At 41.0% G+C, this 14,113-nt stretch overlaps 1 protein-coding gene and 1 long non-coding RNA gene across 2 annotated transcripts; both read right to left on the bottom strand.

Annotated features, from left to right (window-relative positions):
• Window positions 1-1,354: 1,354 nt before the first annotated feature.
• LOC101470207 (N-acylethanolamine-hydrolyzing acid amidase) lies at window positions 1,355-7,232 on the bottom strand. Its single transcript, XM_004571944.3, has 11 exons — window positions 7,006-7,232; window positions 4,074-4,238; window positions 3,868-3,991; window positions 3,675-3,765; window positions 3,513-3,598; window positions 3,255-3,427; window positions 3,099-3,161; window positions 2,952-3,018; window positions 2,831-2,859; window positions 1,705-1,774; window positions 1,355-1,597 (listed from the first exon to the last, which is right to left on the bottom strand). The coding sequence occupies exons 1-11, from the start codon at window positions 7,176-7,178 to the stop codon at window positions 1,577-1,579; spliced, it is 1,062 nt and encodes a 353-aa protein (XP_004572001.3). The 5' UTR covers window positions 7,179-7,232; the 3' UTR covers window positions 1,355-1,576.
• Window positions 7,233-9,467: 2,235 nt separating this feature from the next.
• Window positions 9,468-12,819, bottom strand: LOC112434835 (uncharacterized). The gene is made up of 3 exons (XR_003024255.2): window positions 12,670-12,819; window positions 11,265-11,380; window positions 9,468-10,266 (listed from the first exon to the last, which is right to left on the bottom strand). It is a non-coding gene; the product is annotated as an uncharacterized LOC112434835 (long non-coding RNA).
• Between the last annotated feature and the right edge of the window lie 1,294 nt (window positions 12,820-14,113).

The following is a 14,113-nucleotide window of genomic DNA, read 5'->3' as shown; positions in this document are numbered from 1 at the left end:
GACACCTGACAGTAGTTACGAAAACATTACTTTCCCCAGTGTTCAGCCTTACTGATTATGACTGTATCATACAACAGAGGGCCCAGGGGGCAAAATCAGCCCAGCAAAGACTCAAATAACATCATCATGAAGGAGGACATAATTTTTTTTTTAAATTTTAACTGTACTTTCACAGGGCTTACAGCTTTTCCTATCAATAAAGACCTCCCCGTGAGCATTCATACTAAACCAAAATAATTAATTTCTGTATTTTAAAATTTACTTCTTACATTTAAGCTCAAAGAACCACGCTGACAGATTTCTTTCATCTACTACAGAGGCACATCTTTATCGTGCAATAAAAAGTAAGACGTACTGCTGAAATTACACTTTTTATATTATAAAAAAAAGACGATATCCCATCAATTAAATGAGTAGTTAAACTTCTTTACACTGACAGAAAGGGGGGTTTCAAAGTGGGCTGTATGTGGCCGGTGACATAAAATGAGCTTGGCATCCCTCGTATCCTCTTTTCTCCCCTACCTCATCGTTGAATGCAGTTGTCTCACTATAATCTAGCAAGCCCAGTTCTGTTCCCAGCCTTTCCACAGTCTCCTCTCCGTCTGATTTTAATAAACAAATGTGTGTGCCTGTGATCGCACTCTTTCGTCCTCCACTCATGCGTGTGTTTCCTCACACGTTTAAGCCTGCTGGGCTCACCTTTTTTAACTTAGAAATATGTGAATTTGCTTGTTGTGTGCCAGATGACTCACTATTGCGCTATTTGGAAATGCAGAAGTTCTCATTTTTCGCGTGTCTTATCTCAGGATTTAGCAGATCTTGATCAACTCTCTGGAATAAAGGTTAGAGCATAGGCGTCTTTCCTCCAGCTGGCACCAGGGTTTTAGTATGTTTTGGGTCACCAAAACATGAAAGCTGACTCTGATTTTTCCACCCGCAACCTCTCGCTAGCGCGGTAATGTTAATTTTAGTAACGAACATGAACATGTGCACTTCAAAGTGCGCCCTGCAGGTACATTTTACACATTATGCGGTGATAGATCAGCACAAAAAACAAGACTAGAAAAGCATTTCTCTTCACCTTCCATTCTTTGATCTGGTTATAATAGAGGACCAAACGTTCTGGACACCAATAAACTGATAGCTAAAACTGTACACCGCCACCTTCTGAATAGACACATTAGAAACACAAACTAATAGGGTTTGAGTGTGCGTGCATGGTTTTCATTTAAATAACAAACAACATGCAAACAACACGAGCGCACTGCATCGCATAATCTGTTGCACTTGGCAGTTAACGACGTGAAACCGGCAGGGCGTCCTTCTCGTCATGCTTATAAAGTAAGGACAATAATTAAAATAAAGCCACGTTTTATTGGAAGATAAGGTGCATAAAATGGCAAAAACAATCACAGCAAATGTTATTTTATTAAAGGCACTAGCACAGTGTCATTGAATATTTCAGGTGCATTCCTTTGTCATCTCATTGATCGCGCAGCCTCCAAGTAGTCGTGAAGATCGCCGCCTGCCTCAAGAAAAAGGAGTCTGCGTCCTTTACTGCTCCACCTCTGTCAGCTCAGTCTGTCTTGTTGCAGTCCTTGAAAAAGATTTGAAGAGACAATTGAGTAAATGTTATATATTTTTTTTCATTGACATTATCACCGCCTCATTGAGCATAAATGTTTAAGGTGTAAACTGAATTACCTGCAGCCTAAGGAGTGTGATGTACTTCTCAGGGGCTGCTGCGCTCATCACTGTCGTGTAAATAGTAATTCTGGGAGGATATTAAGACAGACGACGGTCACTATTTAATGCGATTCATTGCGTGAGGTTTTATTTTTTAAAAAGCAGAAAAATAGACATCGAGATATTCATTCAGCTATTGTTTCTCTGTAATCTACTCGCTACACTATACCGTCAAAAGTATTCACTCTTCTGCTTTAACACACATATGAATTTGAGTGACATCCCATTCTTAATCCATAGGGTTTAATGTGATGTCAGTGAAGTCAGACATTGATGTTGGATGAGAAGGCCTGGCTCGCACTCTCCACTCTCATTCAACCCAAAGGTGTCCTATCAGATTTGGTCGGGACTCTGTGCAGGCCAGTTAAGATCTCCCACACAAAACTCGCTCATCCGTGTCTTCATGGACATTGTTTTGTGTGCTGGTGCACAGTCATGTTGTAACAGGAAGGAGCTATCCCCAAACTGTCCCCTCAAAGTTGGGCGTATGGAATCATCCAAAATCTCTTGGTATGTTGGAGCATGAAGAGTTCCTTTCACTGGAAGTAAAGAGTTGAGCCCAACTTCTAAACAACGATCCCACAATCCCAACAGTGCGTGGCCTATCACTTCATGGCTGAGCTGCCGTCGTTCCCAATCATTTACACACTGTTAATAATACCACTAACAGTTGACTGTGGAATTTTGAATTCTGAGGAAATTTCACGTCTGGACTTGTTGCACAGCTGGCATCCTATCACAGTACCACACTGGGATTCACTGAGCTCCTGAGAGGGAGCCATTCTTTCACAAATGTTTGTAGAAGCGGCCTCCATGTCTAGGTGTTTGATTTTATACACCTGTGGCCATGGACGTGATTGGAACACCTGAACTCAATCATTTGGATGGGTGATCGAATTCGTTTGGCAATACAGTGTATGTGCTACATGTCAACGAAGGGCCCACTGACATAACTGCTGAAGTCGGAAAAGGGGAAGTATGTGATGAACACACTAAGTGAACTATCCCATCTAAGCAACACCAGCATTTATAGAGTTGCTGGAGGACAAATAAGGGCATCAAACAGGAATAACGTCCTTCTTACCCATTACACACTGGATTCAGGGACAAAACCTGGAGGAAGAGACAGAGTTATAAGCCCATACATCGTCTCCGATTACCAGAAGTGTGACTTCGTGAACCAAGGTTGAGGTTAATTGACTTACCTGATAGAGTGTATTCATATTGATGTGCGCCTGGCCAGTAGCATTTAGAGCTTTGTTAGCCGCTTCTCTAAGAAATGAGCACACAGCAGCGGTGTAATAACAGCAGCAGCAACACAGCAAGCCTGCTCATCATGAGACATGACTCACCTCCGATGATCTTTAGCAGGAGGAGGAAGCCAGTGGTCAAAGTTTGTCTCCACTCTGAACCATCTGAAAGCAATCCCCAAAACACACATTGAAATGCTTACTGAGCGATACAATCATTTTCCATCCTCCTCCTCAGATCTTTTTTTTTTCACCTACCCTCCCTTTGCAGTTTCCAGAGGCCAGATATCAGCAGGGCCCTCTCGATCTCTGGTGATCACGACCCCTTCCCCGGCTCGCACCCCGCCGACTATGTAATACACCCCAGTGATGATGGGGACTTTTGAAAGACGCATGACTGCATCCTGAAAGTCCTCTGCTTCCTCCAGTGTCTGTCAGGCCACACAAAGAATACTTTCACTTCCGCATATTGTCAACTTTTTCTTTTTTCTTTTTCCCTACACTAATTTTTCTCACCTCCCTCACCAGCCAACTAACGGGGGATCTCTTATACAGGAAAGCAGAGACGATGTTCTTCCACCAGTTATACCAGTGTTCAGTTCCTTAGGAAAAAAACAAGCTTGGAGACAAGAAGAAAAATGAAGATGCTACCTTTTCCACAGCCATGTGTGGTCTTACCTCGCTGGTCACCTGAGACAGTAAACTTGTTAGGGCTTTGTCCCGTCCATAGCCCGACATAGCCCGCAAACGAAGTTCCACGGTATACCTCCTGAAATGGTGTGTCAATAAAACACAAACTGGATTTAATGTCTGAAAAATTAAAGTTGCTACGTAATTACTTTAGCTGTGCACCTGCTAATGCATGATGTACCTTTCCATTCTTGAGGAAGACTGCGTTAAAAGTCAGATTCTTCAGAACAGGATGCGGGTAATCGAGGTTCCTGCCGTGGTACACGTGCCCCTTTGTGTCCTGAGCCACGATGCTTGTGCAGAATCTGGAAGTGGATGAAGTTGTTTAGTGTGCTCACTGTGGTGCTTCACTACAAATGTCTAGGTGGATTTAAAAATCACACATACGCAGATACTTCATAGGCAAAGTTGAGCAGGATGACATCGGACAGCGTTCCTCCCAAGTGTGAGGCCAGGCCACGGATCTCCCCCGCATATGGCTGAGGAACGTACTTTTCCAGGGCCATCACAATAGGTTTGACTGCATGATGCAACCATTTTGGAATCGTGGAACTGGAGCAAACAAAGCAACTTTAGCATGTTGGTCTGCAATCCCTGTCAGCAGAGATGTAGTGGAAGATAAACATGACAACACAGCAAAGGAAGAAATAAGATAAAGCAATGAGAGAGGAGGTTAAGTTTAATCTGTGCTGTGAGGGTTTCAGTGAGTTGTCCTTTGCAACTACTCAAACAATGGATGGGGAAAAAGCAACAAAAACACAATAAAAAAACACTGTACATAAAATAATCCTTTGTGAGGCTCAATGCTCTTTGTGTTTTGGTGTCTCAAAGCAACATAGTGCGAGTTTGATGGTGTCAATCTCTGAAGATACTCTGCTTTTCTGCTGTAGAGCTAGTTGTGTGTAGTGCCTGCAATGCTTCCCCTGGACTGACTGCCTTGGCGTTTTTCAGGCAGCCTGTGTTTAAGTGGCTAACAGTGGTTCCCTACATACATGCACTACAGTGCATTGCTTAGCTTAGGCACTGCTCGCATCAGTATCTTCCACTTTCTAATACACCAACTACATGTAGCTTAAAGTGGTGTGGCGTAAGGAAATCAAAAGCCATTATGATTACATTTTGTCCGTCCTCCCCTTCAAGTTAATTTTCTCATACGCCTGTGGAACGCAGGGCTGCTGCTATTTTTAGATCACAGGCAAATGAAGGAGACACGAGTCCGATAAAGTCAATAAAGTCAACGAATCAATAAAGTTTTCGATTTTCACTGGAAACCGTTATATGTTAGAGCTAAGTATTAAGAATCCAACCCCCCCAAAAACAGGTAGTAAGCAGACTACAAAATTCAATTTTACAGTTTACTCTATTAAAGTCTGTATTATGTATGAAAATCACGATTAAGTTAAAATGCCCAAATGCTGGGGTACACTTGGGTACAGTGGTCCTAAGGGGTCAAACATACTGTAAATTAAAGAAACACCAGGCAACAGAAAAATGCTGCAAAAGCAAAAAAACACAGTGAAAGCTGAATAAAACGCAATAGAGGTTTATGGAGACAAAACAGAACACAACAAAAGTGAAATAAATACAACAGAAGAAAACAAACGCACAAAAAGTTACATTTTTTTGTGAACTTTTCTTTTTGTATTCATTTATTTTTGTGAGCTTTTGAGACATTTTTGTGTCTTATTCAACTTCCACTGTGTTTTGTTCTTCTACAGCCTTTTTCTATTTGCTGGTGTTTTCTTAAGCTGCAGTACATTTGATCTCTCAGGACCACTGTAGATAATAGCTGATAATAGAGTCCACAAAGGACACAACAAAATGTTTTCAAAACCAGAGGGCTGACCGGGGCTGATAAACACAAGCTGAAGGAGACACAGGCAAAAGTAACAACCACAACTGGACAAACGGGAAATAACACCGAAACATGGCTCGAGAGAAAGCCAAAGTCAAAGCAGAACAGGAAACAGCCCACAAAACGAGAGGGTTCACACTGAACATGTTAATATATCACTAACAGAAAGATCAGACAGAAGGAGGAACAAAAAAACGTGACAGAAACCAAAACTTAAATAAGACATAAAGCAAAACACACACCCAGGAAGATAGTAATGTCACCAGACCAGAGCCGTAAAATTCTAATCTTGTTACATTACCAAGAATCTGACTTAAACATTAACTAGACCTCTAAATGCAACAAGAAGCAAAATCCAAATGAACAGAATGATGATGAAAACAAAACATAAACCAAAAAACTCCTGACAACTATCAGAAGCTAAGAGCACTAAAGCAGCAGTGAAACCAAAAAGAATCAACACAAATCCAAGAACATTCAAAGGACCATGATACTAAAATTGAAAAGCAGTTTCTAGTTTAACTGGATTCTTGCTGCTCGAATTTCCAACTATCAGGAAAACAGAGGTGCTGCAGGCGCTGACAGTTGATGGGTGACAAGTATACTAGCAGATCTTTACTTGTAAGTGTGAACGTGTTTGTGAGAGCAATCACAACCTTGAAGACACCTCATGTAAAAGGGACTCCCACTTCCCCCCTTTGAATAAAACTGCCTTTCACAACATCCAGTCATAAATTTACAGGTGTGTGCTCGATAAAGTAATAAAACAGTAACAACTAGCTGCTCTGCCCTTTTACTCTGGTAACACTCTATAACATCAGTGTTACCGGCCACCCAGTCATTCATGTTAAACAGATCCCAGGTTTAATTAAAACATAATGTGGCAACTTTTAATACTGACATGCATTCTTAACATTTCACAGAATTGAAACGTTGGTAAAAACCGCGTGTAGAAACCCAGTTTTCCTTGTAAGCCTGGTTCTCCTGCCAATGAGGTTGATGTCAGTTAAAACAATAACTGCTTGGAGGCATAGGCAGTTATTGTTTTGACTGCCTACGCCTCCCGGCAACCACTTTTTGATTGCACAACCTAAATAAAAAAAATAGTAAGTACTGTCGCAAACAAAAGGTCAAGAAAAACTTCAGAAAATCTGCCAGGCGGACCTCATGAGAGCGACCCCTGCTTTCTTCCGGTAGCAATATTATGTGAAGATCGCTTTTAAATCGCATCGTTACACAAGATCAAGCAAACAATGATGTAGAATTACCGAGTACTTTAAACATGTTAATCGCTTTGAGCAACCTAACGCAATACGTCACCAACCACATTTAAAACCACGGATTTTGTAATCTGCGCTGAAACAGAGGCATGTTTGAAGTAACCCTTCAAACCCCCCGAAACCCACTTCGAAGATAAAGTTCGCAAGTGGCACTTTTTTGTTGCATACTTTCTGGCAAACTTACTCAATGACCTCTACAGCAGCTTTATTCACGTAGTCTATGTCGAAGACTTTCGCAAGAGGCATCCATCGCACTGCTGGATCTTCATCCAGACTGATGTTCACCGTGGGTGGAGCAAACTGTGCACGGCACGACACAGCGAGTCCGAGCAGCAGCAGCAGCGTTGTCCGCTCCATCTTTCGATCGTCTGCACCGGAGACAGCCGACTCCTCTGCCTCTGGCGGGCAACGATAACGACGACATTTCCGCTTCAAGCTTTTCACAACAAAAGAAAGAAACGGCGAACTTACTCATGCAAACTGAGCAGCGCTTCCGCAAAACGAAGGCGTTGAACTTGATCACAATATTGGAACATCAATGGACAACTAGCATACATTAAGTACTGCTCCTTCTCCTCCAACTACTTCTACTACTAATAATAATAATGTTCTCTCACCCGCAGTTACCATTCTTCCCAGCTAGAAACAGGAAGACAGTAAAAGTAAACCCAGTGGTGATTTGGTTGATTTTCAGTAAGCTGACCTCTGACCTTGACGTGGATGTCAGCAGGATTCAAACTCCATCTGTGGTATCATTTTGTGAATCCTAAGTGATCCCCTTCTGGAGTAATCACATTCACAAGATCTTCAGAAAATTTGACCTCTGCCCTGACCTTAATGTCAAGGTCACTGAGATTCCAGCTTGTCCCAGATTTTGAGTGGATAAACCAATTTAAACTCCTACATAGCCATTTCATTCAGCACTAAATGTCATCTATATATAGTCTCATAAGCAAAAACAGGAACAGAAACACTCCTTTTAGCTTTTTGTGTATTTCGAAACTCTGTTGTTGTTTTTTGGAGACCTGGAATTTAAATGTGCCTGTCACTAACACACTTTCATTCAGCTTCTGTTGTTTAAATGTGATATAGGCTGTAAATAATAATAAATTAAAAAAAAACACTGCAGTCAAGACAAAAAGGCTTTTTTCATAGTAGATGTTTGAGGTAGTCTTTTTTATGTATTTGACCCTGTTCAGTGGTACACATACTAACTTAGAGGATACAAACAAAGTATATCAGTCTACTAATACCAACACTGGTACTGATAATATCAATATCTGGATCGACAGTGGTTATACACATCATACAAATGTTGTCAAACAACTCAAGGATATTATACAAAGATCATATTATTATTATAAGTTGAAACGGTTTATTATGCCACAGCAGTGTACTCATTGCCCTTGCATATCAGGACCTCTCCAACACTTGAGACTTTCAAAACATGTCAAAAGACTCACTTTTATTCTCTGGCTTTTAAATCAAGATGGCTCTGTTTCTATTGTTCATTCCATGATTCAATTTTCTCTTAATCTATATTCTATTTTATTTGGTATGTCTTCTGCTTTGACTATTTTACTGTACAGTACTTTGGTCAACAACTGTTGTTTTTAAAAGTACTATATAAATAAATAAACTTGAAACTACTATCAAACTATAGCAACCCTACATGGGTCAGTTGCCACTAATCAAAAAGTGGCAGAGATCTGGAAGAGAATATGTGATCTAAAATATGACTTTTGGGCTTCAGTCTTCTCTGTTTAAACACATCACTGCGTGATCTTCATATCACAGATGTGCCCAAAGCAGCAGGATATGTTGGCATGTTAGATAATCACTCACAAAAGGGGTTATGAGTCCACAGCTGGTGCAATCTTTCTGCCAATTATTGATCCAATACCAAGTAAATGCAGGATCAATATTGCCGATAACACTATTGAAACTGGTTGGTATCAATCGATTGATCCGCCCGCCTCTAGCAGACTGTGGTAAAGCCAGACTATATTGTACAGAAATGAATGTTGTCAAACAACTTAAGGATATTATATCAAGATTATATTATTCTTATAGGTTGGGATCAACCTCAGATCAATCCGCCCACCTTTATTAACTGATTTTCATTCATGTAAAATGACTGTAGGCTTGACTGGTTTTGGACATGTTTACGCTGTTCATGGAATTGTAAATTTTGATTTTAATGCCTGCTTAATGAGAGGAATGTGGATGCATGCAGGTCCAGGTTTTACTAGTCTACTGTTACCAGGCAAAAAATTTTTGGCCGCATGAAAAAAAAAATGCATTAGCCGCACGTCAGTATAAGTGTTCACGGTGTGGGAAAAAAAGTATCGGCTTATGACCCGAAAACTACGGTACTTTTCAAAGCACTATGAAGACATTTACTTACATTGGCAGTGAGCAATGCCAAAATAACAAACCCCTAAACATCCCTAAACTTCCCTATAAAAAAAAAACAAAACACCAACCAAAAGACTTACCTGACCTAAGTGAAAAACAGGAGAAAACCGAGTCAACAGAAATGGCTTCTCACCCCTACCAGGCTGCTGCAGTGGACAATATACACACAGTGAAAAGGGATCGAAAATGCTAATTTACAAAAAAAAATGCTCTAACGCCAGACAAACATAGGTTTTACATACTAATACCAATTTATTACGTTTTCATACAAAGTAAGAAAGTCCAGCATCCTGTTGAAGGTGGAGTTGCTTAGTCTGAGCAGGTCCAGCTTGCCGATCAGCTGCTGGGCAATGATGGTGTTGAATGCTAAGATGAAATCAGTGAACAGCATTCTTAGGTGGGTGTTGCGTTGATCCAGTTGTGATAGGGCTATGTGGAGTGCCAATGAGATCGAATCATCCATTGTCTTAAAACTCCGAGACTCCGGTTTTAGTAAATGTTGAACTTTATTGTGATTTCTATTTTTAGAATCAATAGCACACATTTTGATTTCGTTTTGCAAGCTGCTGATTTCACACAGATCCACTGCCCAAACGTGCCTTTGAGTTTTTCATCATTTAACAAGAATAGGCTCAGGCAATCATTGTGGAATTAGGCTTTGGGAAGGTCTGGGGACAGGTATGATGGTGGTGGTTTTAAAGCACTGTGGCACAACAGCTTGACTCAGGGAGATGTTAAAGATGCCCGCTAGGACATCAGTCAGCTGGTCAGCACGGGCTCCGAGCACGCGTCCAGGTATATTGTCTGGTCCAGCAGCTTTGTGTGGGTTGACTTTAGTGAGAGTCCTTCTCACACTGGCCGTGGACAGGGACAGCACTTGGTTGTCTGGCAAGCGGGTGGCCCTCTATAGTCCGTCTTGCGTCCCATTTAAACAAGTGCGTGTTCACACTGCCCCTGGATGTCCTGGCCTCTGAGGTTAAGGTGTACGGCTCCTGGTTGTCAACTGACCAATTTATCATGGCAAAGTCTGTGGTGGACAAAAGACAAGAGGCTGATTATAAAAATGATCCATGCACGCCTTATGACCTACAGCATGTACAGTTAACACAGCTAAATGGCTGTGAAATTGTAAAATTACTTTTGAAATAAAGCTATTCAAAGTCAATTAACTGTGACTATAATAATAGCAATGTTAGCCAGCAAACAAAACGTTAGCACTAATTAAAATAAGCTGCTAGGTGATGTTACTGTTTCAAGTTCTCTCATTGTTTGACATGTAGGGCAGATATTTTGGTGACACTGAGATCAGCCAGACACTAAACAGCAGTGTAATATCAACGCTAGATTAGATGTTTTCTAATCCGATAAAATGACATTATTCCTGTTTATAGAAGATGTTTGTCGTCTGTTTGTTTGACTGACAGGAACAGGAAATAGTGGTTGGAAATTACTGTTGGTGTTACATGAGGGTAAAGAAGGGCTTTAAGCACCTGGGTAAAAACTGGACCCATGATGAAACACTACAACAAGTACAACATATTCTTCAGTTTTAATATGTGACCATACTGTGCAGACTGCTGATGAGTTACACGGTTACATTTCATTAATCATTGTTAAACTAAAGTGGTAAGCAGTTACTTTATCCTTTCACTTAAAATTTCCAGGAAAAACACTACCTTGGCTACTTTTGTGCTTACATTTGATCTATGCTGGGTCACTACTTTTGCACTATAATGCTGCTGCTGACACCTTGGTTCACACTGACAACTAGAAAAAAGCTGATAGGAAAAGAAGGATGGAAAATGCCTGGAATTTAGTTACACTTGCAAATACTGCTTCCTCCAAACTGCAAGCATCAATAAAATGTTACAGTATTGTTTTCTATATCTGTGCATATATCCTTATTGGTAGTTTTCTCGAAATAGAAGCTCTTCATTTTAAAAAAAAAAACCTCTGATAACATTGCTGAAGCTAGCGCCCACCCCTACTGCGCATACTGCAAATATAAAACTGATATATACTTACATCATGGAGCAGTTGATGTCTGGTTTCCGACAAATACAGTAAAGAGGTGCGTTCTCCCCCTCCATACCAGTGTTCTCAGGCACTGCTACATGGTCAGTGTCAGACACTTCACTGTCCTACAACATACCACATAGGACCACATTAGAAATGACATGTATGTAGACATGCTAATTATACCTGGCTAAATGGATGCAGTAACAAAATGTTACTAACTACTCTAGTTATTAGTTTCCAGATGTGTGCAGTTGCTCCAGTCTTACTGACAGTATACTGTTTCAAACACCAGTGCCAACATTTTATTTTTTAAATCTTAGTATGATTCTGCACCAAGACTTGTGGCCTGTTGCTCGGTAACTTATTGTCTGACTACATTAACTACAGTTCATAAACATCATTCATTTTCTCCTACTTATTTTATTCAGGTTGTATTTCAGCTGTCATAGGGCAAAAGTACACCCTGGACAGGTCGCCAGTCTGTTGGAGGGTTATTAGAGAGACTCAGACAACCACTCACACCAACAGCAACTAACCTAACCCCGCGCATGTCTTTGGAGTTCAACACCAGTCTGGCCGAATCACAGATAAGCAGGGTGTCTGTGCTGCAGAGCACAGCTGTGTCAGAGACTCTCGACATCAATGTAGCGTTAAGGATGCGGAGCGATGGGTGCACTAACACAGTGTAAATATTAAAGTTCTCGCCATTGTCAATATGCTGTTGCGCTCTTGTTCGTATTATTGCAACCATATCTCGAGTCTAGCTTACCCTAAAAGTTTGGAGAGAATTGGTCTGTTAAGAAACGCAATCGATTGTTTGGGACTGCTCTAGCCATCACGTCGCATAAACAACTCTACTTCCGGTGGGAAAACTAATTAAGGGTAAAGTCGCACTAATAACACCTACCACTCACGTTCATAAGCATACACTATGATCACTTCCACGCAGTAACGTTGTAATAAATATAATCCCCGGTAAAGTCAATTAGCGAACACTACTGGCATGTAATGCCAATGGCGACCATTTCACAAACTGTAGAAAATGCTCAAAATGTGGTCGACACCAAAAGTGAAGGGCTGACAGTTGTGTTTATATACGAACCGTAAGCGCTAATGTTGGTTAGCATCAGCTAAAGCGAGGAAGTTTGACACTTGCAGAGGCAGTGAACGCAGAGAGAGCTTAAAAACGCATTGTGTTTTTGTTTTTTTGTTTTTTGCATTAAGACGTTGCACACAAAATTACAGATATAACGGTGACTTAGCTGCTCGTTGGATAAACCCATGGACCTTAGAAAAGATCAACACTACTCGGATGTAAGCACCCGTGTATAACACAATAGGCAAAATTACGCTTGCTAACCTTTCCACATCACAGGCTTCACATTAAATAAACATTTTTTCAAATACTCACCATGATCTGAGACCGTTTAAATATTTTGTTGCTCTGAAAATATGGCAGTATGAAGCTAAACCTTTAGCTTGACGGCTAAAGCAATGCTAAGATTTACACGGAAACGATCAGCGGACATCGTTAAAGTACTATTGGTCTACATTCTTCTTCTATGGTAGCAGAATGGGCAGAGTAACAGCCAACTTTAAACTGCGCCATCTGTTGGCACCAATTACAGTAGAAAACATGATTGCGACAACACGTTTTTTGGGGAAAATAACAGAGATTGAAACTTTACTGATAATTTGTCCAAGTTGAAAAATGCCCTCCTCCAAAAATATCACGTGACAACCTCATTGCCTTACAGAATTATGACGTCACACACGTAGAATCTTACCACCATTCTTTCCTTTGATCCAAAAACCTATAAATAGGGGTGAAGCGCAACGACTTTTAGTCCGTTTCTCGCAGCCTTGATGTGTGCAGCATTGAACCGTTCGCCAGAAAAGCCTTTTGAAATATTTGGATCCTTTGCAATTGTAACTGTATCCAGACCCAACATGTCTCAAACAAATCCAAAGGGACAAGAAGTTGACCCATACGCTCTTCCTTGGGATGAGCCACTAGACTCTTCCCTTTCCTCTCTTCCCTGGTGTGACCAAGTGGAACTAGAGGAAAAGCGTTTGGAAGAACTGGAGGATGAAGCGCTCAGAAACGCAGAGAAGATTAAGTTCTTGATGGAGGAAAATGAGCAAAAGAGCGCTCAACTAAAAAAGTTGTCATTCCAGCTTCAAGAAAAGGAAGCTATTATTGAGGGGAAACAACAGGATCTCCATGACATGGACAAAAAGAACCAGGAGCTCCAAGGAAAACTTGATGAAGCCCTGCAACAAAATGAAAAACTTGTCCAAGAGAAGAAACAAGACGGCATGAAGAAGAGAGGGCTGCACAGCAATCTCAGAGACATGGAGCTAATGTACAATGTTGACAAAAAAAGGCTTGATCGCACAGAGCAAGCAAATGAGAAGCTCCTCCAAGAGAAAAGGCAACAGGAGTTAAAAGAAAAAGAAATGCTTTCCAAGCTTCAGAGCATCAAGCAACACAACGAAAGCTTGCAAGGAAAGCTTGATCAAGCTCTGCGGCAAAATAGAAAACTCCTCCAGGAGAAGATGAAAGACAGCACGAAGAAGAGAGGGCTGCACTCCAATCTCCGAGACATGGAGCTAATGTACAATGTTGACAAAAAAAGGCTTGATCGCACAGAGCAAGCAAATGAAAAGCTTCTCCAAGAGAAAAGGGAACAAGAAATCAAACAAAAAGAAATGGATTCCAATCTGCAGAGCATCAAGCAACAAAATGAAAGCTTGCAAGGAAAGCTTGATGAAGCTCTGCGACAAAATAAAGAAATCCTTCAAGAGAAAGAGCAGCTGGACAGAAAGCAGGGAGACATGGAGTGCCAACTCCA

The sequence above is a fragment of the Maylandia zebra genome, linkage group LG5 (genome assembly GCF_041146795.1).
Source record: "Maylandia zebra isolate NMK-2024a linkage group LG5, Mzebra_GT3a, whole genome shotgun sequence".
NCBI classification, from domain to species: domain Eukaryota; kingdom Metazoa; phylum Chordata; class Actinopteri; order Cichliformes; family Cichlidae; genus Maylandia; species Maylandia zebra.
The sequence above is the reverse complement of the archived record's forward strand: the minus strand, read 5'-3'. Positions and strand labels throughout refer to the sequence as shown.